The 27,303-nt window shown below is 42.5% G+C and overlaps 4 protein-coding genes across 5 annotated transcripts; 2 read left to right on the top strand and 2 right to left on the bottom strand.

Annotated features, from left to right (window-relative positions):
- The first annotated feature begins 1,420 nt into the window (after nt 1–1,420).
- fip1l1b (FIP1 like 1b (S. cerevisiae)) lies at nt 1,421–7,165 on the top strand. Of its 2 annotated transcripts, none has more exons than XM_068750824.1 (16): nt 1,421–1,515; nt 1,898–1,952; nt 2,295–2,361; nt 2,467–2,579; nt 2,971–3,035; nt 3,208–3,315; nt 3,430–3,560; nt 3,911–4,029; nt 4,247–4,300; nt 4,489–4,588; nt 4,811–4,973; nt 5,054–5,135; nt 5,372–5,427; nt 5,638–5,827; nt 6,135–6,284; nt 6,577–7,165. In XM_068750824.1, the coding sequence occupies exons 1-16, from the start codon at nt 1,422–1,424 to the stop codon at nt 6,719–6,721; spliced, it is 1,692 nt and encodes a 563-aa protein (XP_068606925.1). In that variant the 5' UTR covers nt 1,421; the 3' UTR covers nt 6,722–7,165. The 2 variants fall into 2 exon arrangements, with proteins under 2 accessions (XP_068606925.1, XP_068606926.1); XM_068750825.1 differs by having other exon boundaries at nt 6,580–7,165.
- Nucleotides 7,166–16,396: 9,231 nt separating this feature from the next.
- Nucleotides 16,397–18,328, bottom strand: chic2 (cysteine-rich hydrophobic domain 2). Its single transcript, XM_068751283.1, has 6 exons — nt 18,189–18,328; nt 17,623–17,677; nt 17,203–17,358; nt 17,044–17,100; nt 16,903–16,962; nt 16,397–16,447 (listed from the first exon to the last, which is right to left on the bottom strand). The coding sequence occupies exons 1-6, from the start codon at nt 18,326–18,328 to the stop codon at nt 16,397–16,399; spliced, it is 519 nt and encodes a 172-aa protein (XP_068607384.1).
- A 799-nt stretch (nt 18,329–19,127) lies between these two features.
- On the top strand, nt 19,128–20,105 carry rhbdd2 (rhomboid domain containing 2). Its single transcript, XM_068751178.1, has one exon. It carries the CDS (start codon nt 19,137–19,139, stop codon nt 20,004–20,006), a length of 870 nt encoding a protein of 289 aa, XP_068607279.1. The 5' UTR covers nt 19,128–19,136; the 3' UTR covers nt 20,007–20,105.
- Nucleotides 20,106–20,112: 7 nt separating this feature from the next.
- LOC137906885 (OCIA domain-containing protein 1-like) lies at nt 20,113–22,832 on the bottom strand. The gene is made up of 8 exons (XM_068751180.1): nt 22,691–22,832; nt 22,498–22,582; nt 22,354–22,407; nt 22,225–22,272; nt 21,354–21,483; nt 21,131–21,273; nt 20,575–20,736; nt 20,113–20,497 (listed from the first exon to the last, which is right to left on the bottom strand). The coding sequence occupies exons 1-8, from the start codon at nt 22,742–22,744 to the stop codon at nt 20,463–20,465; spliced, it is 711 nt and encodes a 236-aa protein (XP_068607281.1). The 5' UTR covers nt 22,745–22,832; the 3' UTR covers nt 20,113–20,462.
- Between the last annotated feature and the right edge of the window lie 4,471 nt (nt 22,833–27,303).

Here is a 27,303-nt window from a genome sequence, read left to right on the forward strand (position 1 = left end):
TTTCCTTCCTGCTTGGAATCTCCTGGAAGATGGAGTCTTGGGGTTTTCCCAGAGACACTTTGTGCTTAAATCATGCGTATGAACATTTGATGCACAGATCTGTGATTCATCAACATGTTCTTACTTAAATTTGTTCTTATTCTGCAAACAAATTTAAAACCTCTTCAGGCCATACAAACAATGAAGTAAATGAACTTATTAACGCACACCTTTTACCCCAAATGCACAATGTATTGAAACTACAACACCAGTTATGTATACAGTATATAAAAAAAACCTTAAAGATAATAATTACATTTTCTAACAAATTGAGTAAATGTACTAAATAACCATAAAATTGACACTTTTCCATCGTTCATATACTTAAAATGTTGATTCTTCAATTGAACCCTCCCATTATCCTTGAATATTACTGACACATTTTAGCCATGGTGTCAATCTGATCCCAGGGATATTTGCCCCCAGAAAATGAAAAATTGTTCACCAAGTTTTTGTGTCAGGATCTTTATTTGTTAAATAAATCCTTGATAATGAAATATTGACCTGTCCTCTAGTGCCATCATCAGCCTAAACTTTTGAATGAGTTAATTAAAATGAATTTATCTTGAAAAAATAAATACATATAAAGATCAACTTACGATCGAGAAGTCTCAAAATTCTGAACGTGTATCATATATGATAGACTGGACTTAAAGGGTTAAATTAATTTCTAGTCAGTGACTTTATAAACTGCCATGGCACCATTTACGATGTGAAGATGGAGACTCACTGGTCTGGAAGAGAGAAAGATCCATCTTTATGATTGAAGCAGGAAGTAAAGGAAACAATGTTGCAGGAGAATCCTTTGAACCGTTTGAACCGTTTGATCTTCACTACGGTGGAAACAAAGTAGCTAAACGAACTGAGCTCCTGCAGAACATTATAGATACATAGGTGTCACACACACACACACTGTGAATTATAAGGTACATCTACTTACTTGGGTATTTCAATTTTCTATAGTAATGAAGTACAACTCTATGGAGAACATTATTGGGAAGTATGCATGAGTATGTGAAGTATTCACATGATGTCAATTTATCTCACCTCTCAAAGGTGAAACGTCTTCAATCAAACTTGAACAGAGCAAGTCCAGTGGATTCTTCGTTTTTTTGCCCCTCGTCATACTGCGTCTTGCCCTCAAGGTGACGCTGTGGTTTCTGGAGCAATACTCTACTCTGGGCCTTAACGGGACGCCAACAACAATCTCTTCCGGTTGCATGCACCTTAGCAGATGTTGGAATTGACTATGAAGGCATAATTTTTCTTAACGAATCGCGTTTCCTCATTGAAGGGAAACGTTATCGGGCAGGCGCGTTTCAGCTTTCAGGAGGAGCTTTTTTTGTTTTAATTAAACGGTCTTAGTTCGACGTTAAGGTAACATGTCGGCGGAAGAAGCGGACAAAACAAGCGCTGCCGATGCTAGCGCTGCTGATGCTAGCGCTGGAGACGAGGAGGAGGAATGGCTGTATGGAGGTAAAAAAATAATAGCAATTAAATATCAAATATTCACAGTTATGAGCAGAGAGGATGTTTTCTTCGTGTTGATGAACGTATAACCAATAAGCATTGTCTGCATTTATGAGAAGATTAGCACAAGAGTTAGCATGGATGCCAATATAGCAGCTCCTGCTTATCGGCAGGTTGTATCGGCCTTCTGCATATGCAGTATGAAAAGTAAAATAATTCAGATAATTATATTAATTAAAAGATAACGCTGGTGTTTTTTTTGATTAAATAGTCCATATTAAAGTGTGGTAAATACTGCTGCAGATATCTGCTTGAGTATAAAGTAAAAAAAAATAACATGCTATTATTCAGCTGTAGATTTAATTGCTGCTACTTTATATGGTTTCAGATGAATCTGAGAGCAAAGATGAAGAGGAGGAAGCCAAGCTCAATGCCGCAGTCAGGTATCACATCTGTTCTCGCCCAGCGTTGATTTGATTACGCTGTTATAAAAGGCACTCGGTGGAGAAAGGAAGCATCATTTACAGAAGCGCATTGAAGCGTGTAACGCGACCATTACGTTTTATTTATATCATTCAAAGAAGGCTGACGAGTTTAGCAAAAGACCGTTTTCCTGATTGACTCTAACGTAAACAAAGTCGCCACCATTTCTCTTTCATTTGGCACAACTGGAGTATCAAACATTTAATGCAGTCGTAGTTGCTGCGTTCCCCCGTTAGAACTGGGGAGGGCGGTTCGTTCCAGTTAATCTTATACATTTAATTAACGCCATGCTCTGTCTACAGTACCCCTGCTGAGGCTTCGACGGAGGAGGCGGCCGCACACGCTATCGGGAATGGCGTGGCCTCCGAGGTAGGTCGCTTTCATGCGTGTTTTTTTTTGTCTTGTTCCTCCCGCAGACGTCTTTTGTCCCTCTGAGAACTGTCCACGTCTCTTGTTTTCTGTCCTGTCTCTTAGCCGACGGGCGAAGCTGCTGCCGAGAACGTTGAGAGCGACAGTGACAGTGATGATGACGATGACGACGTCCGTGTCACCATAGGAGACATAAAGACCGGAGCGCCACAGTATATGTGGGTTTCGTTCCATTTGTGATCTGCTTAGATTAAACTAACGTCTGCAGGCAAATGTTACGTGAAACGCTTTACATTTCAAAGACGGCTTGGATTGCAATCTTGGTCGAGGCCCGCACTCCTAAAACGTTTCATGGCTATCCGTTCAGTTCTGCTTTTTGTGTGCTGAGAAAACAACCAATGAATAAACGGACAGACGGGGGGGGGGGGGAAATAACCCGCTTGTTGGATGTAAGAACTGTAACTGGAGTTACTCTTTGTTAACGTTCACCTTCAGCAGATAAAAAAAAAAGACTCTGTCACCACAGGAGTGTCTGTTCTTGCGCGCAGAGGATGTGATATTTATTTGTTCATTTATATGTAGAACATTTTTACATTTATTTCCTCCCAGACCTTATGGAGCTCCCCCGGTCAATCTCAACATAAAGTCAACAGGCTCCAGACCGTATGGACAAGGTATCACTCTTGAACTTCTTGCTGTTGCTTTTTCCTGTTTTGTCCCTTTTTAAAAATAAGATATTTTTTTTTGTGTTGTATTCTGTTTAGAAGACCCAGATCTTTGATATAATGTGCAAACTGTATTTAGTAGATTGTGTGACTCCTTATGTTTTTGTTTTTTTCTTCCTAGGAACCAAACTGAAGGGAGTAGACATGGATGCACCTGGAAGCATTAACGGGGTTCCTGTGCAGGAGGTAGAGATGGAGTCCTTTGAAGAGAAGCCTTGGAGGAAGCCAGGTCTGTCTTTGCAATCCTGTAGACCTTTTTTGTGGGGGTTTTTTTAGGCATGTTCGCTATTTCACAAATATTTATTTTGTGTGTGTGTGTGTGTGTGTGTGTGTGCGCATATAGGAGCGGATCTCTCTGACTATTTTAACTACGGTTTCAATGAGGACACGTGGAAGGCTTACTGTGAAAAACAGAAGAGGCTGCGCATGGGCTTGGAGGTGTCCAGCATCGGCTCGGTGACGAGCAAGATCACAGTGAGAGACCAGTGCTAACTGTCCTTTAGCATCGTTCCTGCGTCACTCGGTTGGACTCGGAGCGTTTTGTCGGCCGGGATGCTTGCGTCGGACTTTCTAACCACGATGAAGACCGTACAAAAATACCGTCACTCTACTGCTTCCCCGATTCTCGCTCTTTCTGTCCCGCTCCCCTCCTGATATTTAACCATTTACCTTGTAATTAAAGGGACTTTAACATTTTAGAATGTGGTGAAGAGCTGCATTGTGCATCAAAGTATTTATTTTTATGATGTATAAATATATATATAACTTTCTCTGCGTTGGATGACCACTTTCAATATATTCAACGTATTTTGTCTCTCCGTAAGGTCCAGCAGGGCAGGACAGGCAATGAGAAGGACATGTCCAGCTTGCAGGTTCACACCTCGAAGCCAGACTTCACGTCTCCTTCCAACATGTACAAGTCGGCCATCGCCCAAGTGACCAGGTAACGCTGCTTTTACCTTCGCGTGAGACGCCTGGTGACACGACGCAAGTGCAGTTCCCAACGGAAATGGTGTGTGTGCAAAAAAAAAAGGAAGCTGTGCGAACTACATCTGTCTTTTCATCCAAATGCTTTTTGAATTAAAATCGAACGTGTGAGAGAGGGAGGGATGATGTTCCTCTCATTTCCTTTACCCCTTGCCTTTGTTTCAATATGGTAGGATCTCCCCCCCTCAGTGGCCTGGCCCTCCTCCTCCGGACATGTCTTATTATACGTAAGTGAAATGGGGGGGGGGGGCTGTTACAGACAACATTATAAATTTAGATATCTCTAAAGCAGATGCTACGTGCTATTAGCTTTCTGCACATATGTTGGTATCGGTGTGTGTTTGCTGATTAGGTATTAGGTAAGTGGGTTAGTGTCGTTGACTTTATTTTTTATCTTTCCAAACGAATTTCCCAGGAAAACGAGCGGCACCATAGACGTGATCGGCGGCGGGACGGCCACCATCAGCAGGGTTGAAGGGCGGCGCCGGCACAATCTGGACGGCAACAATATCCAGGTGCACAGAAACGATGCGCATCCCGGCCCGGTTTCTCTTCCTCTGCTTCTCCCTACTCGATCTTTTGTTCTCTCGGCTCGACCGCTCAATGGAGAGGGGCCGTCTCCACGCAGCGACCCGTGTCTGCGTTGGGGCGGGCTCGTGGATTAGTGGATTATCAACAGTATTTTTGCCTGAATCTCCGATCCCTAATCCCGGACGCTCCTGTCCGTTGTTTGGCAGGTGATCGCTGAACAAACAGATGCTGATCCAGCTCCAGCCAAGATACCCACCTTCTTCCCTCCTGGACCGCTTCCTCCTAACATCCCACCTCCTCCTTTCCTCCCTCCTCCACCGAATGTCAGCACTGCACCCCCACTCATCCCGCCACCCAGTAAGTTCCTGGGTAAGTTTTCCTTTTGCAGCCACTTCTTCTTATTGTCCGTCTGCTCTCTGCGGTATTTATGATCTCTTCCTCACTTTTAGGGTTGCCCATTACCGTCCCTCCTCCTGGATTTCCTCCTCCGCCTAGCGGGCCCCCGCCTGCTATCATTCAGACAATGGAGAGGTAATACTAAAATGGACACTTGCCTCTTCAGTACATTTTTACCTTCCCATTATACAAATTGCAAAAGTCTTTATTACAGGTTTGCAGAAAGTTTTCCCTAAAGGCCATGAAAAAAAAATCTTCTAAGTTCTAAGCAGATATTTTTGTTGTATAATGGCACATTTATGAAAATGGAGACAAACCAGGATTATTTAAGCGTCTCACCGTAACACATTGTCTTTACTTGGTTTCCGCAGTGCTCACCCTGGAGGCTACGACGGACGCCCCGTGCCTTCCTACCCGTTCCCTCAGGGTAGGAGGCTTTGTAGAATCACCTGCTTTTCAAATGTCATATATTTTTTGGTACATGAACGACTGACTGAAATGTAAACAAGAATATTTTGACCAATCACAGCAAATGTGCACGATGACAAAAGTATTGCATCTTTACCTATTCAGCGGACAATTCTTCGACTAATCGTAACAAAATAAAAGTCTTCCTCTGCCTACTACGCCTTTTCAGGCGCTTACCCTCCACCCATGGCTGGAGGTGCGCCTCCTCCTTGGGCGCCCATGATGGACAACTCGAAACCTTGGGAATACTATCCCCGTCGAGAGGACAAGAGAGAGAAGGAGAGAGAACGGCCTCGGGAGAGGACACATGAGCGGGAGAGAGAGAGGGAGCACAGCCCTTCAGCCATTAGTTACACCAGGTAAAGGAACTTGTAACGTCTATCGCACGTTGACCTTCCTCAGAGAATAATGATGTTGTGTTGCATAAAGATAATTCTAAGAGGTTTGACTTTGTAAGATACAGTTTTTAATCGAATTAAGGAAACATGCAGCATTGATACGAGTGTTTCCGCGCTCTGGCAGATATCCCGAGTCAACATTTTTAAATGTCGATTTTTACTCTTGTAGTTCAGGATTCGTTGTTGTCGTTGTTACTGTTGTGACTTCCGTTTGGGGGGGAAAAATGGAATAACGAGAGTGAAGCCTCCTGTCCTTTGAACTGCGTAGTGACGAGGAACGCTATCGTTACCGTGAGTACCAGGAGCGTGGTTACGTAGACCGACAACACCGTGACCGGGCGAGCCGCGAGAAAGAAGAGCGGCACAGAGACAGGCGGCATCGAGAGAAAGAGGACGGACGCCACAAGTCGTCTCGCAGGTGAGTAAAGAAGCTGCTCTCTTAAAGCAACCCTTCCTGAATAAAATGAATCTGCAGTGAGACTAATTAGAATGAAAATAGGATAAACGTCTTCTCTGGTGAGAATGTCGACTGTTTTTAGCTGGTTTTTATGTCATTTTAAAACAAATTAGCAGAGACCCATCATGTTAGCCTAGTTAGCTCAAAGAGAGGCCACATTTCTCATCCTCTGAAATAATAATAATGACATTTGTAGAGCAACATTCCCCAAACCCTAAATCCACCTTTCTCCCCCCCCCCCCCACACAATCAGCAGCAGTAGCAGGAGGAGACATGACAGCGAGGACGCCGACAGTCACCGGAGACACAAACACAAGAAAAGCAAGAGGAGCAAGGAGGGCAAAGAGGCCAGCGAGGAGATCAGCGCCGACCAAGAGAACCAGGAAGCCATGGAGTAGAGATCGACACCTCCCGGTCTTCCTCCCTCTGTCGGCCTGCCTGTCCTCCTGGGTCTCCCACCACCAAGATGAGATCGGGAAAACCAGGAAGCTGCCTCCTGTCACTCCTGTCTCCATCAATCTCAATTCTTCTCCTTCCTCCTACCTATCACTTCAGAAAGAGGATGAATGGAGAGGAGCTCCTCTTGTTGTCATCTCCTTGTTTTTCTTTCCTGTGGCTGGCCGGTATCAGACATCAGTCTGTTTTATTACTCCTCAGCTTCCTCTCTGAGCGTTTCTGTAACAGCTTTCACCGTGTGCTCAGGAGCATCGGGAGATTGAGCTATTTCTGTTTGTTTGTTGTCCTTTTGCGCTAATAGTGACCTCTCAGTTTATGTTCAGTAAAAAGAAATACTTTGGAAAAATGTGTATTTGTGATTTTTTTTGAGTACCGGTAAATTATTTCCCAGGAATTTGTCTTTCTAAATTAAAAGATTAAAAGTTTCTGAGTTCTTGGATGATTGACGATGTGGAGGAGATGTGGGTAACGGAACCTTTGTCATCGAAACATTGCACCAATCATAAACGTATGACAAAGATCTTTATCCAAATCGTATCATGAAATGCATTCAAATGTTTCATCAAATACTACCACAAAGAAAATGTGCTCATAAAAGAGATTTACTCTCATAACATCTCTCGGACTTTGCCCTGAAAGCTTATTGGTGACAATAAAACGTGCTTAATATTAGTATTGTATATTTGTCAGTAGTCTTAAAACATTGTTTTACTTTATCAGACAAACCTAATCCATGTTAAGAGTGTTTATTACTCTCATTTGACACAATGCACATTAAAATGCATTTGCTCCAATTTTTTGTTACCAAAGAGAAAAAGAGGAATTCTATTGATTTGAAAGAGTAACTTTGTAAGTCCTGTAGTGTCATTAGATTACCTCCTGCCCAAGGCCACAGATGGATCAGCGAGTATACAAACGAACCTATCTGCTAAATAAATGTAACAAAAGGCCAGTGCGTGAAAAAGTTCAAAACTTTTACATCTTTGCTTTGTGACATTCAGTGAACAGTGTGAAAATAGATCACTCAATGTTACACTTTATGGCTTTGACTGAGAAGAATTTTTTTTTTCCCCCCTACATAAAACCTAAAAAATGTGAGAACATGTCAAAACGGGTAAATCTTGTGTTGACGACACACATTCGAGCCCAATTAAAAACAAAATCAGGTCAGATTTAGCACCCGGTTCCCACTTTTTAGTTGTGCGTCTGAACGGTGCATTATTATCCTCGAGCAGGTCAAAGTTTAATCTCTGATTAAACATGGTGAATTCTGGGGGAGTGGAATGTGCTCAGCGGGAGCGTTACGCACGGAGACAGCGTAAAAACGGAAAGTGGAAGAGATTCAAACTAAAAGAACGACATTTGAATCATCTGCAGGATGAAGTGCGTTCCCGTCGTGTTGCTGAGTCTGCTTTCATGCCGATGCTCTGCTCCTATAAGTGACTGCGAGACTTTGGTTAAACCAATAACTCCCAGCAAAGAAGACGTAAGTAAGCATGTCCAGTGTCTCCTATTAATTCAGTCTGAGGACGTTGTCCGAAGGCTTTTCTGGTTTTCTCCCCCGCATCTTGTTAGGTTAAATGCACATTGTTTAATCAGCAATAATGTTAAATGATTCTACAGCCTCTTCTTTGAATAGCCAGCGTTCCGCTTGTGTCCTCCAGATGTTGGGGAGCTGGCTGTACATTGGTGGAAGCTCTGACCTCCCGGGAAGCCGCTCCCTGGCCCATCTGTTGACCAATGTCTGGGTGAACATCAGCGCAGTGCCCCAGAGCAACATCATCAATTTCATCCAGACTCAAAGAACGTAAATCCTCACAAACCACACACAGTGCTGGAGGCGACATATTTAGATACCTGTATATGTATTTGTATTTATTTATTGTCATTTCGATTTATAGAGATTAATCTTTATGCATCTTGTTCTGAAGACATTCTCCTTTCCTCACAGGCACTTTCAGTGTTCGACCGTGTCTTTCAACGCAACTTTCGAAAACGGCACGGTGGTCATCGGTGGGTGAAGCGATCCGCAGTGCGTTGGGGGGTGGGGGGGTGGGGGGGGACTCTTCAGAGCCGCTGCGTTTAAACATTTACTGGGATGCTCTTGTTTTTCAGAGCAACCTTTCTACCTCAAGGACGTCTTCCTGACCGCTGCCTCTGAGGACTGTCAGGTGGTTTTTGAAGAAGTCATCTCTGGTGAAGAGAAGTTCACCGGCCTTTTTCTTTTCAGTAAGAAATACATACTCAACTTAAACAACTTCACATCTGTGTAGGACCTTTTTTTTAATTTTATTTCAACATCTTATTTAGAACTGGAATCCTAATTCTGGCCTCTTAATGTCCAGGTAGGAGACAGACTGTCTCACCTGCTGCTCTGGAGATGTTACAGAAACAAGCCGAATGTCTCCAGATGCCATCCCCTATAATGATGGACCCAAACTCAGGTGAGAAGTTGAACCCATTTGAACAGATCTAGACAGGCTATGCCTGTCATGGCTGCTGTGTGACTTCTTAACGTGCATGTACACAGAAATCTGCCCACAAGACGACCTTCCTTCCGACGGGCTCCTTGACTTCAACTCTCTGCTGGAGGCGAAGGCGGGACAACGACTAGCAAGAGTCCTGGACACACTCTTTGATATATTTGTGAACTGAATGCATCAGTCATCTTTCATAATTGATCATTCTGATCTATGCCCAAAATCATTAGCATTGCAGAATGTTTTCTTTTGAAACTGTGAGAGAAAAGTTACTTATTTGGGCATTCATAATTTCTCTGGACTACGACAAATGTATACTGATCGGTTGCTGTAAAAATATTAGTTGCCTGAAGAATGTCTTTGATGCGTACATTATGTAACGGATCAAAAAGGCAGTCGCCATTGCTATGGTTATTTCAAAAATGCTCCTTTTACAATTTACGAGACAAACGTTAGGGCTTAAATTGATTTATTGATTTGACTGTGACACTTGAATAAACTGATGCAACAAGAATAAACGGATAAATTACAAACAAAACAACACGTCGGTTTTAATCAACATGGTTGATCAACTCTGATAATATTATCAGTGAATTTGATGACAGGAGAATTTCTGAGAGGGACAAACCATGACAGCATTAAATGTCCAGTTCCATATTAAAACCAATGAGGAGCTGATTTATTTATTTTTAAAGTTATGTCATGGTTTATATATTTATAATAAGTTAAAATCAGTGATAATATGTACTAAAGTCTATAGACTTTATAGTTCAGTAAACATGTTTGTTTTTAAAAACAATATTGCAACAGAGTTGTACTTCTATTGCACAGTATCAGAACAAATAATCAAATCATTCCACCATCAGTCGACCCGATATAGTGAATAGATTCCAGAAACCAAGTAGTTCAGCCTCACAAACTGTCCATGCTTGTCTATTTTGATCAGCCTATTGTTGTTTTACATGAAAATGAATCTTTAAATAAATGGAAAAAGCAATGTAGAATCCACTTCTTCACCTGGATCTTAATGAGTGGCCCCCAAAAACACCACGGCAACCCATCCTAATCAAACAGGAGACGGCTGTGTGTGAACAAATAACCTCCTCTAACGCTTATTGGCTGAGAGGGAAAAAAAATAGTCTAGTGCAAGCATGTGCAATAATGCTTTGTCAGCAGAATGCACACTCCCCCCCCCCCCCCCCAAAAAAAAGAATGAATACTTCAAAGTCTCGTTGGCATGTCAACAAACATAGTCACAGGTCTGACAAAGTGTTGGACTGTTGGGTGAGCACAAGTCAGATCGGAGTCATTACATCATCCCTCTCTGCAGACTCATCAGCCACCACAGCCAACGTCTGCATTTATTATCTTTAGATAGAAAGATAGATATTTGTCATGCATAACTGTTGCTAAGAGATCATGAAATCAGGACAGGACATGACATAATACCTACCCACTACCTTCCCGCTCGCCGACTATGACTATGCAAACAATCGCGTTGTGAAACGCTCTTCTAAAGTTCACCAAAATGAGCCAATGGCATTCGGTGCACCCGCTTAAGTCGAGACTCAAAACCAACTTCAAGCTCCAAAACCCGGAGATTCAACTTCTCGGTCAAGCGGTGAGCCATGATGGGGTTCATTCATGTCGCTGTGGCTTTGCTCGGGCTCCTGTCAAGCGGACAGTCGGCGCCCGTGACCAACTGTGAGACGATAACCCAACGCCTTGACATCCAAGGAAGAGAGCAGGTGAAGACACGCAGACTTCGTTCTCATCTTTCCTATGTTGGAACCTTTTTTTTTCTTTGTGTAAACGGCGGCGTCTGTTTCAGCTGACAGGCAAGTGGATATTCGCAGCGGAGAGCACCAACCTCACAGGTTCCAAATTGCTGACAAAGAAGTTTGTGGAAAGTGCCTGGATGAAGGTCACGCCTGCCAACGAGAGCGATGGCCTGAATGTCTTTCATTCTCAAAAAATGTAATTCCGAAACCTAAATATCCGGTAGTGCTGTCAACATTTTGAGCTTGTGTTTTATCGCCAACCACAATAACTCCAAGAGCCCAGTAAGTATTTTGGTACTTTAGATGATTTTAACATGCAATTTAATTGTTAAAATGTTCCATTCTTCAAAGGCTTGGCATCTGCTTTGCCCTCAGGACTAAGCTGACCTTGATAAACAGCACTCTCACTATGGGTGAGTGTTAAACAAACATTTGAACTTTGTGTTCAGTATTGCGCAGCACTCATTGCGCACTAACATGCGTTTATGCATCCGCGTGTCCTCAGATAAACCCATCCGTGCATCTGAAACCTTTCTGACTACTGGCTGCCCCGATTGCCTTGTTTCCTACTCAGAATCCGTCATCGGAGGACGGACCTATGCTGGTCTGCAGCTCCTGAGTAAGAACGGATATGGACACTGATGACGTTATTGCAGTCAAAATAATTTAGTAGACATTCATAGAGTGACTTTAAAACAGACGATTCACACTCCAGATTAAATGGTCAAAACATTCTGCTTTCTGCATTACAGAATCAGTTTATATATATTTTTTCTGAAGTGTTTCAGATTTATTTAGGAGGGTATATACTTGATGATTCTCCCCTGGCAGAAAGCTCTAGCTAATTAGCAGCTGAAACAAAGACTATAAAGGATGCCTCTACATTTGGAGATGTGCAACTTGTTTGTACAAATAAATTCAATGAATGGAAGCCCATTAAATACAGACAGAATTTATTTATTTTTCCGTCACATTGCCAGAACTCTGATGAGAGACTTATATAGCAGGCAGAATGGAAATCATTGTCTCCTAGTATAAAACACACAATGCTACTGAACTTACCCTACGTGCATATACATTTGCTCTGTCACACTGTCACACTCACCTTTGAATACACCGTTTCTGTCTCTCAGGTAAGAGAAGCAAGGTGACTGCTGAAGAGCTGCGAGAGTTTGTCAAGCAGACAGAGTGTCTGAACTTACCATCACCGGCTATCCTGGACCCAGAAAAAGGTACTGGGGGATCTTAAAGTCGTCACTGTGCCAAACATGCTACCCCCTGGCAATATGAAAGTATCTTTAAACATGACATGTTCAATGCTTAAAGATGTGAATACAAAATGTGCCTGTATCTTCAACAGAAGAAAAGTGCAACGACATGCAGCACAACCAGCATCATTTAGCATCAACTATAAAAAACAGGACATCTATTATTGTTTCAGTCTTTGTAACATAAAGGTGCAGATATGGCTGATGAAGTTACACATTCAGATTCTGTTCAATGGAAGAACTCAAATTAATGTCGCTCTTCTTTTCCCATTGCAGGATTGTGCCCAGACGAGTCTCCGTCCCAAGAAACCCAAGTTATTGATCTGACCAATACCATGGACGAAATAGGCTCTGAAGCATTCGACTACATCAACACAATTCTGAACAGTGAAGATGGACTGAAAGAATTGCTCAAGGTGTTGTCCAGCGACCTGACCGGACTTTTGAAAAATTAAAATTCACAGCGAGTCACGTCTGTCTAAAGGCGATTCTTGCAATAATAATAATAAGGCTGGTGAATACATAGTTTTCCCAGTTTGAGCTAATCACACTAATTACGATTCTTCATACTTCACTCCTACGTCCACACACAACGATATAACATGTATGCCTGGACAAATCACATAACCCGCGCATGTAAGCACGTATTCCTGTGATGATACCGTGACATCATTGAGTGATGAAGAGGCCATGTCTAAAGTCTAAAGAGAACCCTGACCAATAAAATGATAACAAATAAAACTAGAATGGTGATCCGGATCGTCATCAAAAGGTTCTAAATTGTTCTTGGTACCTTTATGCTCCAACCATGAAAAGTAAAAGTGAGTCAGAGTTGATTCACTTGCAGCATCACGAATAGAAGTTCATGAAATCATCACTACGGAGACCTGTGGGAACAGAAGGGCCGGTAGAGCTGCCGCTTTGTGTTAGCCTGGCTACGCTGTCAGAGACACCTGGGATTAGAGCTGTTCTCTCTTATTAGAGGTGAGTAATATGCTGCTCTCAATTTGCGGAGCGTCGTCCTGTAAATTTTTAGGTTGTTTTTTGAGATTAAACAAGACTCCTCTCCAATATTCTCTCCAGCCTTCGGGCTGTTTGCTTTAACAATCTAATTTCAGAATTAAACCTTTCCTTTTTGGTTGTAGTTTTTTATTATGGAGTCAAGCGTTGTTCGCATCGAGTCCTCAGCACCACCTACAAGATGATCTATATGTTAAGACTTGATAATGCTGATGGGATTACGCCTTTGAATTTAGCAATAGCACCATCAGACAGAACATCTAGCCAAGGCAGTTCTGTTTGATGGCGTGTAGTCCAATAATACACATTTAAAAGTGATGAATTTGTGGTCAGTGGAAATACAATGAATTGATTAATATCAATACCATCTGTGAGAACCAGATCCAAGGTGTGATTAAAGCTGTGGGTGGATTCTTTCACTCTCTGGGAGAAGCCAATTGAGTCTAATAATGGGATGAAGGCAGTAGCAAGGCAGCAAGGCAAATCTCCCACAACGAGTATCTGTTCCGTTTTCAGAACCAAGCTTGTTAAAAACCTCAGAAAATTCAGATATAAAATCAGAGTAGGGCACACATTACGGACAATATTTTTAGATTCATTTTGCATTAATTTAATCTTCCTGTTATTAGCAGAAAATACATTACAAAATTTAGTTGACGCGAGTTAATAAAAACAAGGTATTTAACTCTTCTACAATTTTCCCAATGAATTTAGAGACTATTTGCAGAATTAATCAATTTGAATTTAAAATCTGCGGAAATTGTCATCTGTTAAAAAAAAGCAACAAATTCCAGGATGCCCATAGCCTTGTTTATTACTGTACATACACCTGCTCCCGAGTCATATGTACATTTATCTTTCTTTCCCTCAAACATACACTCCAGATGACATAAAAGGACTCACTGACTGTGCACGGCTCAGTCTGAGATCAATGAAGAACACTCGCATAAACCATGCACACACACACATACACAAATATCTGCATACGATCTTGTGTCTTAATTTACTTAGACCAGACCCCAAACAAACATACAGATGTGACTTAAGGAGCCAGTAGGCAGTCCAGTGCTCATCAAGTGAATTTGGGTCTTTGAGCATCTACAAACAGTGACTTGAGTTTTCAGGTCCATTGAATATGCAGTTCTTCAATTACCCGACCACAGAGGGCCTAGTTGGGGAATTTGTAGTATTGAAACGAGCTCCACCAGTGTAACTTTGAGGGAGAAAGAAAAAACAAACTGATGGCAGATTTTCCAAAGCTACATTGTTGTTGTTTGGCTCGTATGATCCCCTGAGTGTGACTCGTACAATCTCCAGAGCTGAGCGACCTAAAACTGAGCCGATCGGTTCCATCTCATTCGTTTATACTGTATATATATAAAAATCAAGGTCTCCTGAACGGGGATAATTATATTCATACTATAGTCACAAAGGCATTTCCTTTTCTGGACTGATTCTTCTACTTGCTAGAAAATATTTGCATATTCCGAGCATGCCGACGGCAAACTTTTAACGTTTAACACCATCAGTCATTTCGAAGCATGTTTCTGGCTGCCAGATGAATGCACATTTACAAGTAACTTTCCTTTTAGCGCCATGTAAACCGAAAACAATGAGCTAAAAAGGTGCTAAAACGCTCCAGGACACCTGCACTATCAGGTTTGCACTCTGTGCATTATGAATAACCCAGTGTGTGTTATACATTGTCATTTTGCATTGCCAATATAAACATTTATGTAGCTTTAAATGCACTTTCCTGATTTGGGAGCAGTTCGGTTTAACCCAGTGCAGTTATCAGTAAGCCCCCGTTTCACTGTACGTTAACTAAAAAATGGAATGATCCAATGAAATTAATTAATCAGATTATACTGAAAACACAAGAACCTTCTCTTAAGGGTCGGATCGACACCTTGAAACACGAATACGGTAAATCATTCGATATCCGAAGATTGTGGAAGAAGGCCCATGTGACGGTGCTCAGGAAAGTCATTGTGTGCTTTTGTGTTGAAACATGAACATTAAACAACAAAAAATAAAGAAAAAAAGGGACCCATTAAATGTCTGCACATATTACTTAAATGCGCTCTAGGATTTATAAATAACTACAACAAAATATGGTTATGTCAAAAGAGAACTCTGATTTACAGAGTAAAAATGATTTCATTTCTCATTTTCATTTTGCTTGTTTCTCTCTCAGACACACACAAGCACATTACATACAGCCCCCCCCCCCCAAATCCAAATACTTAAAAAAAAAAACAAAGAAATGCGGCCTTCTTTTCCAGGTTACTTATTCCGCTGGGATTTAAAAGCAGTTGTTAGGCAAGGCAGCATTTGACCCACTACAGAGAGTACAATCAGGGTGTGTGACTGTCACTAGGATAGGCTGATGCACAGTGTACATAACTGAGAGAAGAATGTCCGGCTGCTGATGAGAAGAGTGAAAGGTTCCACCGTTCTGCTCACTGGTCACACACTCCTGTAAGATAAGTCTGCCGGCTGCGCACTAATATTGATGAACTTCGTTTTGGAGTTCCACACGCTGCCCCTCCACAGGGTCCTGTATTGACTTGGAGCAGCAAGACAACCGTTACAGAAGCATCCGCTTCTTTCTTTCCTGAAGCAGTTTCAGTTGACGAGAGCAGGTAACATGAAAACGTTCAAAATGTTTGCTTTTCAGTGGCCTCGTCGTGCCAGTGGTGCAACATAATAGTTGCAAAATTCCAAGTTGGACCAAAAAGAACTGAGTTTTGAGAGGCTACTTTCCAGCTCTGGGTCCGACATCCATAAAGCTTGGCTGATTCTCCAAATGAAATCAGACAGGCCGGTACCAAGTAGCCCGGCGTGAGAACGGGCCAGGCCGCGGGTCAACGGGGAAGTCATTCAAAAAATGTGTAATGGTTGGAATGTTGGATTTGTAAACAAAAGGTTTAGAGAAAGATTGGGGGGGGGGGGGGGGGGAGGACCGATGCTACCTTGTAAACAAAAACACAGAGTATTTTGGGAAGAGTTGTTATTCGGGGGCTTTAGAGCCACAAGGAGGTTAAAAAAAATCTGCCTCGGTTGAGCTAGTCTGGTCTGAAGATGGGGATCTTGGGCAAGAACTCTATTAAGATTACCTGCAGGGGAGAGAAAGAGCCGGTTACTGTGAGACAAAGAAATGATCAGTTCTCAAACGTACATGTTTCAGTCTGATCATATAGATGTGTCACACACACCTCGTGTAGACGCTTCCTAAACTAATAGTCACGATGTACAGTAATACCTCGATATACGAGTGTTCCGAGACAGGAGAAAACCTGCGAGCAACATTTTACTTCCGAGGTACGAGTGACTTCCAGATGCCGAGGCTAAACCACAATTCAAAAGCAATGCCTGCTTTTTTTCCATTGGGTCATTTTCTGTAAATCTTTATTGATTTTGTCAGTTTCAAGGTGTTGAAGTTGAGTGACCGTCGTGGCTCTTCTTTCATTAAGGGAGGGGCACAAACATTTTTGTCCACGTGTCTATGCATTTAAATGATTTGATCGCTACTTAAGCCTACCTTCCCGTATCAACGAAAGGAGTCACTTACATATTCCATCATGTTATTGGTCTCACACTTCCTTTTGCTCAGTCTCCAATGCAAACACAACTGCAAGCAAAGGGCGACAAACACGAGCATTTTATATAGCATGTCTCGACTGCTAATGCGAACAACAACGGTCCAACTCACCTTGTGGTAAAGTCTGCTATTCTCCCACTCCAGAAGTTTCTCCATCGATCTTCTCGTCTGGGAAACAGAAGTGGCATTCATCGTCCTCACATCCTAACACAGCTTCCTAAATCGTTCTGAATTCACTTTTGATCTTTGTGAGGATAACAGACAACTCACCCGCTTGCTGAGGCAGACGACCGGCCACAAGCTGAGGCCCAACGTGCAACAGCAACATAAGCAGCCACACAGCAGCCATCGCACGTTGACTGGCAACGTCTTCCTGAGGCAGCCGTTTACGCGGTTGATACTGGCTTTGAATTCCTCTGGTGCCACCTGAGGAATTACACACGTGGTATAGTTACTATAGTAACATACATATGACGTGCTTCAGTTGGAATGTTTTATGTGGGGTTTGCACCAATGCAATGTATCTGTATGCAAGTGCTTTATTTGATCAGATAATAAAGACATTGATACAACACACAATAGAAGTTTTTATTTTACGTCATATATGTATATCTAGTCATCTCCTCCTGATTTTAATATATGTGACATTGAATCAATATCAATTAAAACATTAAAATTAAAAAAACGTACCTTTCCTGTGAGCGCTGAAGGAAATTCTGACTCAAATTTGTTACTAAGTCCAAACCTGCGTAGATCAGGGGGGGGGGGGGGAAGCAAACTTTCAAATATGCACTGACAGCATGTTGCGTGGACAATTAACTTTACACGTCAGTTTCAGTTTATTATCTACCATATAAAGAAATATTGATTTACCATCTTGCTCTGAGTTGTTGTTTTTAAAAGCCACATGACATTAAAATGTTTAAAGGATCTCATAGGTAACAAAAAACCCAATTAAATTAATTCAGTGCTAAATTACATTTATAATCTATCACACACAGAAGCATTTAGCACGCTTATCCTTGTCTGTTATCAGTCCAGATTATAATCGCGTGGAAACGTGAGTTCAGTGAATGAAGTTACTTTAATGTGCTTGCTAGCCTGCTATCGTGGAGTTAGCTCGATGCTAACTGGCTACACTAGGGCAACAACAGTGGCTAATTTAGCTAGCAGCCAGTTGTGCACGGAGACCGAGCTTTATAATCGGGAATAAATGTTAATCTCCCCCCGGATTGATCGTGTGTTGAGCTGCTTACACGGTGACGTGACCGGACCCTCGCACCACCACCGGGTCCGGAGCATACTTGAGGAGCTGCTCCTCCGCGGCCCTGTCCTCGTCCTCCTCTTCCTCCTCCTCCTCCTCCTCCTCGTAGATCTCGTCAAAGTCCTCCATCATCGCACGACTCGGCCTCGCGCTTCCCGGGAGAGACACGGTGCCGGTGAAGAGAAGAGCCTCGTTACCGGCGAACGAGCACAAGGACCGTGAATGCAGCCACCGCCAAACCGTTCCGGTGAGGACACAGTTCACGGAGTCTTCAGCGAGCGTCTAAACAAAACATCAACATCCGCCGCGATGACCCTACGTCACCGGAAGTAGGACAGACGCGCGAGCCATGCGAACGTCAATGCAGCTGATCCTTTTATCAATAATAAACATTGTGAGAATGCACCACCCCTCCTGTTAGAAATACGCAAATTGAATATAAATATATACAGGTATCCATACTCGCTGGAAATTATATATATAAATAAATCAGAATAATCAGTAGTGGGATATGAGCGAAACCCGGAAGTTGTAGAAATGTACTTTCTATTATGTGAACGCTTTCAGTTTTGCGCTACATACTTTGGACATCTGAATTTTATAGTTCCGACTCGCGTACATTAAACACGGTCGATTATATACAGAATATAATTAGCGCAAAGAGCGCCACTGAACGTCGCTGCGCTTTATTTTGAAAGGTCTCACGAGAAGTTGTCATTTTGCTCTCGAAGCTTTTTGCGCATGTCCTCAAAACGACTTCTGTGTCGGATTTAAATGTCGTTATATTCTACTTAATGACATTTCCCCCCCCCTCACTCATCAAGGTCTACAATCAACGCGAGAGGTTTGCAATAGATGTAAAAGTTGATGGCAGCCGAGAGACTTCCGGTTAGATCATTGTCGCGTTTTTTAAATTACCGAACAATTCTTTTGGCTAAAAATGCGACTTCTCGAATACTTTAAAATGACGTTTGAACTTTTCAAACACGCAGTTCCCGCCCCCACCAGCGGCGTTTTGACCCTGGCCTTTCTATCGTGCCTCTTATTTTTGACCAGAACGTACTTCCACTTCCCCCCGAGCGTCCTCGGCGTCGGCGCCGCCGTTTTCCAGAACGGCCACTTCCACACGCTGCTGGCGTTCCCGTTCTTCCACCGCACCGTTCCTCAGCTCCTCCTCAACATGGCGGCCCTGGCGTTTCTCGGCGGCGGCATGGAGAAAGGCGTTGGCACTGTGCGTTTCCTGTTCGCGTTCTTCCTGCTGTCGGCCATCACAGGCTTCCTCTACAGCGTCTTTGATCTCCTGCAGGGCGACGATGGCCGCGCCCAGAACGAGGGGCTGCTTCCTGCGGCCCTGGCGTGCGTGGCTGTAACCTCCACACGCACGAGAATGACCAAGGCCTTCTTGTGCGGCGTGACTTTCCCCGCTGCGGCTCTGCCCTGGTTGTTGCTCATCATCCTCACCGCCCTGGTTCCCCACGCCGTCCTCCCCTGTAACGCCATCGCCGTCCTGGTTGGGTGGGTCCACGGGACAGGCTGGCTTTCTCCCCTGGACCTGTCTGAGGCCAGGGCGGGCGCTCTGGAGAAGACGACGCCGTTTAGGCTGTTGAGGATGATCGGCGGTGTCGGGTTCGTTCCTGCTTCCGGAGAGGAGCGGAGGAGGACGGTCCTTCTGAAAATAGACCCACCGGCCGGGTCCTACCCGGTCCAGGCCTACGCTCCGTCGTCCCGCGGCGTCGCGGCCGAGCTCTACGAAGGATGGCCCGACGGGACCAGCAGTCTCTCCGGTCCGACGCCACCCCCTGAATCTTGATGGACGCGGGACTTATGCCCACGGGCAACTCTAGCCGTGGTTATTTCATTCTATAGCTTTACAACTATTCAATTACAGCAATAAATAAAGTTGACATGCATGACCTTAATATCGGTGCTTTTATTTGAGACAAGAATCCACAAGGAGGGGGGGGCGGGGCCTCTGGCAGTGGTCGTTAGGTCACGTTATTAAAGAACTCTCACTTTGAAACGCGCACGGACGGACGACGTACGCACGTATTCGAGCTGCGCACGAATCATTTCTAGGACAAGTTTTGAAAAATGCAAATTGAGATTAACGTGGAAATTACACGAGGCTGTTTTAATCCTCGCGAAGATCCGAGCTGGAATAACCTACGGATCACAAACCCAAACGGCGCCACGGGACGCCGCCGCCCACTGTACCGCGGGGCCGGCGATGCCGAGCAACGCCGGATCCTGATTATCAATGAGGACCTCATTCTTCCCAGGTGTCTCCATAGATGTTTTTCACTGTAATGTAATGAGAGATAAAGCAAAATCAGGATTCTACAGACGAACCCGCCCCGACACGCCTCCACGAAGATTACCTCCTTTCTCGCGCCTCGTCGGCTCCTTCTCAGGCGACGGTTTGAGCAGGGCCTCGTCCTGCTGACTCAGCGCGGCCTGATATTTCTCCCTGTTCTTGAGCCTCAGGTCTTCATAGCGGACCGTCGGCCTCCTTGGCTCCTCTACGTCCACGCGGGAGTCGTCTGAAGGCGATGGAATCAGAAACGGGCGTAGAGAAGGTTGTCGAGGAATCGCTCTGGAGCAGGGGTCGGCAACCTTTTTCGTGACGCGCGCCACTTTGCAATACACTCGAGCCCAGAGTGCCAACACTTCTTTAATTAAATCATTTGTAAATGATATGTTGTTTCTGCAGTACTTAAACATGCTCACTTATCTACCAAGTACTTAGTTGACCGCTATGCTACCTAGCGGAGTATTTTAGTTACTGCCTTACAAATACAATAAAATACAAATATTTTTCGCCTCTCCGCGCATCGACATAAATACCCACGTTTGTCTGAGGTTGCTGACCCCCCCCCCCCTGCTCTAGAGGCTGCAATCCGGCAGCCCCATATTGACTTTGAATTTGGAACTTACTTGGAACGCCGAAGTCATTCTGTTTGCCCGTTTGCGTGAATGACTCGTCTGGGTTTCTCTGACTGGGAGCGTCTGCTGGCTGGAACATGGTTTCAAGTGACTGCGAATCTGCGTCACTCGTCTCAGACTTGGCACCGCTGGGACTGGAAAGACAGGACAAAAACCCGTGCTGGGACAGCAGGTGACTGAAAAGCTCAGGATTTACAAATCGTGAGACGCTCACTGTTGTGCCGATAATCCCGCCCTCTGTCTGAGAAGCGCTCCCACAGGCGAGTTTTCCAGCCTTTGAAACTTCTCACTGCATTTCTGCAAGTACGATATTTTCCCAGCCAAGTAGCCGAAGAAAAAAGCAACTGCAAAGACAAATATTTTGAATGGCAATATTGTACATTTTAGTAGCATTGTAGTCGTACCTCTGTATGATTTGAAATAAGGTCCAGGTGACATTCAGAGAGAAGGAATGAGATGATACAAGTAGAATTAATTTCACCAAGTTTGGTGAAAGTTCAAAGATTATTTGTAACTTAAGTCTTGCTCTAATATCACAGTAATGATAACATATATATATACTCAGAAATCAGGGTATTAAATACAACTTGATATAACTAACGCAGTCCAATGAAAATATATTTCGCAGATATTTTTTGTTGGAATTTTTTTAAATAATTTTATAATCTATATTTGTGTTATAGCAGAACTTTTTTTTTGCATTGGAGAAAAAAAGTTTCGAATATTATATGCACAATGGATTTAAAAACATTGCCCTCATTTGTGCCCCTATCTGAGTAAACCTATTCTCTCTTTTAAACTTGTAAGCCGGTTAATAACAAAATGCAGACACACTGATCAATCGTGTAAAATATTGTGTAACCAAGTTGTGCCGTCTAAGAAACCTATGGTGCTCATGTCCTTGGAGGCGTTTTTTCTTCTTCCCCTTTTCAGTTTTAGTTATTGATTAAATTCAAAACAGATTACAAATTAAGAAACAAATGGGTTCATCATTTCCAAATCCTTTATTTTGGATTCCTGCGTGCAACAAAAAACGAGATAACCGAGTGTGTGTCATTTCTTAGCTGTAAGATAAATGCACTTACTACAAATCTTAGGTGCAGCACCAAACCTTGGAGATGGAGACAGAGTCCCTGCAAATTTAGCAGAATAAGTTCAGTCCAGTTCAAGGCGAGCTGGAACCTCCATCGGTTGTTACACGTGATCGGACTTACCTCTGGCAATTAACACGCTGGTGGCACCAGCGCTGATCGCAGCGAAGGGCAGCGCTGTGAGGGAAAGCGGGCCGATCACGTCTTTACGTCACTTTCTTATTTCTGACATACTATTTTTATTTTTTATTTTTTTTTGTAACTTACCCCTGCGCCAGAAGCTCTCCGAGCGGCACTCTGCATGCAGCCTCCTCTCCTCCTCTGTTAGGACGTAGTCACGGGGCAATTCCGTCTGCAGATTGGAAACACAGACAGAGTTAATGACAAGCCGCAAGCACAAGCCCCATTGTACTGACGGGATGCTAACACGCTAGCTAGCACGTCGGCCATTGTTGTTTACCTGCGCTTGTCTGTTCTGACGATCCTCCGTAAGTTCTGTCGGGGAGGACGACATGGCGACGGGTGCGTCGGTGCCAGCGTCAAAGCATGAGAATCAACGAGCCATCAAACCGACCTCTCATTCTGCCACAATGTCATAGCGCAGGCGGAAGCACGCTTCCGTGACCCGGAAATGAAACAAGTGTTTCTTTTTTTTTCACCTTTTTTTTTTTTTTTTTTTAAATAAATGAAAATACAGATTTTCAGGAAATAGAACAGGTGCTGTCTGTAACGAGAACATTCCTCCTGTAGTTAGCATTTCCGATGGAGGGAAATGTGTTTCATTTCATGCAATCAAACAAAATATGGATTTGCAACCAAAAAATAATGATGGTCTTGTCTGCAAATATTTTTTAAAATTGCAAATCCATTACTTTTGTTTGCAAATATTTTTTGGGGGTTGCAAATCCATATTTTGTTTGATTGCATAAAAAGAAACAAATTTCTCTCCATAGAGCCCAGCCAGCCTGGGGAGGAAGGTCATTTCAGCTGCTTTTTTACGCAAGACCTAGTACTTTCGCACATCTTGTGCACATTATCCCCTCCTGATGTCAAAAGGGGCTCAATTTCTTCCAGACGTGTTTCAGGAGGTGATTACAGACCTACCCAAACTACAAAGGATTGACTTGATGGTTTATTTTGCTGTTTTGGGGTTGATAAGGACCCAAATTCACCATAATAGTGTAGAAACATGGGAAAAGTGGGTTTTTCATAACTCCTCTCAGACATCATTAACAGGTTCATAGGACTAAACCTAAGTAATTGATATTTTAAAATATTGAACAATGGAAAGTAGTAATAAGACTAGATTAGATTAAGTGACTTCAGTTCACACGGAGCATGGACTCACTACGCCTGCCGCAGGTGAGGACAGTCACTTCTATACATCTGCACACTTTGTTACAGATTTCCCCACAAAAGTCTGAGCTCTAAATGTGATTTATTGTGTGTGTGTGTCTAAATTAGTTTTAAGAAATATATATAAGATAAGATACATGAAATGACAAGAGCTACTGTCACACGTGTTTAGATTATTTGAAATATCAGAATGATACACAAACATATATCCAATCCAATATATATAGATTATGACGTGTGCCTCGTAGCGTTAACACATTGGTAAGTTTTGTACATGATTGCCTTTATTTTTGTTATATCTTATAGAATATGTACAAACTTATATTTTTTAAATTGCTGATTAATAAATACAATAGATGAGTTTTTGTGAATGCAATTTTACAGCAGTTCGACCATGTGACAAAAAGATCAATACCCTGGCAAGTTCGAGGCAGTGTGAGTGTGTATTTGTGTAGCTCCCGTGTGTGTGATTCCTCTGAACCTAACATCCTGACAGCCAAACTATTCCTTGTTTGCACATACTTAGAGTTTGCCAGCAGTTTAGGAATTTGATATAACTGATTGAGGATTTCAGTAAAATCTTATGACATAACTATGATGCCCACCACCATTGCAATGCATGAAATATTTTAACATTAGTTGGATTTCCTTTCATTTCTCAATTTGTTTCCATTCATTAACATGCTCTTTAGCCTTTGGAAGGACATATGTTGTTTTGAACAAGCTGAGGGCGGAATGACTGCATGAGATATTTACTTGATACACGTCACATTATTAGTACTGGCTTTCCCTAACATGGATGGAGGCCATGAACCTGCTTCGGGTAGAGATGCTTAGCTGCTTACAAAATCAGAAGATAGTTATTAAGTAACATGCAGTAAAAAAAGCTTGAATTGATACATTGGAGTCTGACTGTTGCCATGGTTTACTATTCTGATTACTATTCTCAGTTTAGCGTGAAAAACGTGTACAAAAACATGAAACAATCTGGATGATGAATAGTTTGTATTTAAACTGTTTATTTCAACTCAACACAATGCAGTAGTATTGCAGTAATGTACTTAAATTTATACAATGACCTTAAAAAATTGTTTGTACTGGTTGCCATAACCCCGCTGCCGAAGCAAAAGTAATTTCAGCACCATGGAGAGCGCCACGAAGCGACTGCCTGGGAAAGCTGCTGTGTGGAGCTGTCCATGGTGCTGAAGTTATTGGAGCCATCAGGCTGCTCAACTAATTAGCTTCATATTGGGATTAATTTAAATTCTGATCTCTAAACCTCTTCTCTTATATATCAAGCTCGCTATTAGCATTTTTTAAAATACAATTTCAACATGCATTAAACACTTCTTTCCACACAAGTGGGCGACGAGGTCTTGTAGAATTCTTAAATGAATTAATTCCCCTTTAGCAGTATGGCTGGCTGGAGTCTCCTTGAGAAAATGTAAATGTGACCCATAGGTGCTTATTATTCAGTTTCCTGTGCTTTCTGAGGCAGGAAGATCTATGTGTGTATGAAGGAAGAGCACATTTAAAATATTGGATGAGTTCTTGGATTGTGTGTGGACTCTGTCAGTAGAGGAGATCCTTGGTGCGCAGACTGGGAGGAAGACAAGCCAGAGTGTGGGCTTAATTAGTTGCATGTGTGTGTGTGTGTGTTTGTCTGTCTTTCAGGATGTTAAGTTTGATTTAACTGCAGTCTATTTTTAATAATGTCTGACACCTCATTGGAAAATCTTTAATAAATAAAGTTCCTGCAAAGAATAATCTGAAAGCTTTAAATACAGAGAAAAGTAACTTATATAATTGTTATATAGTTGCTGATATAATTTCCCTCTGAAATTATTAAAGTATTCTGATTCTGATTAATATATATATATTTTTCTGGAATGTAATACTTTGTAATATCATTTGCTTTTCATTCTTTTCAGCCAAAGGCTGCTCAGAACAACAACAAGGAAGACCCGAATGACGCAAACGGGAATAAAAGCACAGGTGGGTGTCATACTGAATTACCTGAATGGGAATCTGCACGAGCTCTGTAGTTTCAAAGGCAATACATGTGGATGTAATTTCTGCGTTTGTTTGTATTAAGAATGGATGATTTGCGTGTTTGCAGATTTCCCATTTCCTTTCGGTTGGGTCACAGGTTACGTCGCCATTTCCGTTGGAGCCCGAATGACCTTCATTGTCCAGAGTAGTTCGGTTTTCACATCTGCCATCACCCCACTTGTTGGTGAGGCCATCCATCGTCCATCCATCTGTCTGTCCAGCTCTTATAAAATAAAGAATTTCATTCTTCCCCAGTTGTTTAAATAGGTATTGGTGTCATCAGTATTGAAAGGGCGTACCATACCCATTGTCTCTGGGTGCAAATATTGGCACAACGACGACCACAGCCATCCTGGCAGCGATGGCTAGTCCTGGGGAGAGTCTGGCTAATGCGTTGCAGGTCAGTCCTTTATCTAAAGGCAGGGACAAACCAAATAATGACATGAAAATACGTGGAGATTGTTTTCTACCTTATCTGGATGTTTACTAACAATTATTTGATCATGTGGGTTAATCATGGGGAGAATAGAAACAAGAATAGGTTTTTTAGAATTTACTTTTTTAATTTAATTAAAAAAAAAGATTTTTTAGAAAAAAGATTTTGTAAATGTACAATGATCAATGAAGCTCTATTTGAAAACTATAAATATATCAAGTAAATCACTACCAATTTTCTTTTTTTTTTTTTTTTTTAGTAAATAAGGGAATTCCAAGTTGTTGTTCTATTATGTGATAAACAGTAATTGATGCATTGCAGTAACATTTTGTGGCTGATTGCTCCAGATTGCCCTTGTGCACTTCCTCTTCAACATCTCTGGCATCATTCTGTGGTATCCAATCCCCTTGACCCGCATCCCTATCCGGCTGTCTAACGGCCTGGGCAACATCATTGCGTCCTATCCGCTGGTTTGCTGCTGTCTACATCATCTGCTGCTTCTTCGTCTTACCGCTATATTTTTGTCCCTTGTCTGACACTCATTCTTCCATGGAAAACGGCTGCATTAAAAGCAACACACACTCATGCTGCTGTAAACTCAACCGTAACTATCAAGAGAAATTCACTTTTTATTATCACGGTTGGTGTATAAAGATACCAAGAACAATCCTTTTGGTGATGATCCAGAAGAGATCCTGGATTCCGAGTCAATGAAATTTGCGGTAACATTGCAGTCAATGGAGCTTAAAGATTTGTTCCTCAATATCTCGGTTGATTATTGACCGATGTTTATGTAATTTTACACAGTTGTGTAGGGTGGTGATCTCTATCTAACCACCGAATCTCATCTGGATCGGATTCAGAATGACATTAGGAATGGCAGTGGCTGACACATGCTCTCCTTCAAAGCACCTGGTAGGGTTGTTCTGTGATATAAATAGGGAGCTTTGATGTTTTTATGAAGAGACACTTCACAGGACAGAGATCAAAGAAAATCCACAGGTTATTTATATAAAGCCCCACTAACTGACAAACATTTGAAGCATTTAACCATGTCAAAGAAAACAAAAAGCGACCTTTGCATACTCCTCCGGGAGTTTCTGCAAGGACTGACCAAAGACGTATGGAAAAAGTTCTCATCGGCAAAAGAAGATGAAACAAAGTTCTTGAATGAAATGGGTTCAGAAATCATTAGGATTACAACCCAACATGTTTATCTGGGTATACAA

Source organism: Brachionichthys hirsutus, chromosome 17, assembly GCF_040956055.1.
Source record: "Brachionichthys hirsutus isolate HB-005 chromosome 17, CSIRO-AGI_Bhir_v1, whole genome shotgun sequence".
Lineage (NCBI taxonomy): Eukaryota > Metazoa > Chordata > Actinopteri > Lophiiformes > Brachionichthyidae > Brachionichthys > Brachionichthys hirsutus.

Coding starts and splice junctions, on each gene's coding strand:
- fip1l1b (XM_068750824.1), top strand. CDS start 1,422: ATGTCGGCGGAAGAAGCGGACAAAACAAGCGCTGCCGATGCTAGCGCT. Junction 4,974..5,053: donor GCCACCCAGTAAGTTCCTGG/GTAAGTTTTCCT, acceptor CCTCACTTTTAG/GGTTGCCCATTACCGTCCCT. Junction 5,828..6,134: donor TCAGCCATTAGTTACACCAG/GTAAAGGAACTT, acceptor TGAACTGCGTAG/TGACGAGGAACGCTATCGTT.
- chic2 (XM_068751283.1), bottom strand. CDS start 18,328: ATGATGGAGGACTTTGACGAGATCTACGAGGAGGAGGAGGAGGAGGAG. Junction 17,359..17,622: donor CTTCAGCGCTCACAGGAAAG/GTACGTTTTTTT, acceptor GTAATTCCTCAG/GTGGCACCAGAGGAATTCAA. Junction 16,963..17,043: donor ATAGCAGACTTTACCACAAG/GTGAGTTGGACC, acceptor CTTTGCTTGCAG/TTGTGTTTGCATTGGAGACT.
- rhbdd2 (XM_068751178.1), top strand. CDS start 19,137: ATGCGACTTCTCGAATACTTTAAAATGACGTTTGAACTTTTCAAACAC.
- LOC137906885 (XM_068751180.1), bottom strand. CDS start 22,744: ATGTCGTCCTCCCCGACAGAACTTACGGAGGATCGTCAGAACAGACAA. Junction 22,408..22,497: donor GGAGAGCTTCTGGCGCAGGG/GTAAGTTACAAA, acceptor TTTCCCTCACAG/CGCTGCCCTTCGCTGCGATC. Junction 20,498..20,574: donor GACGAGGCGCGAGAAAGGAG/GTAATCTTCGTG, acceptor ATTACATTACAG/TGAAAAACATCTATGGAGAC.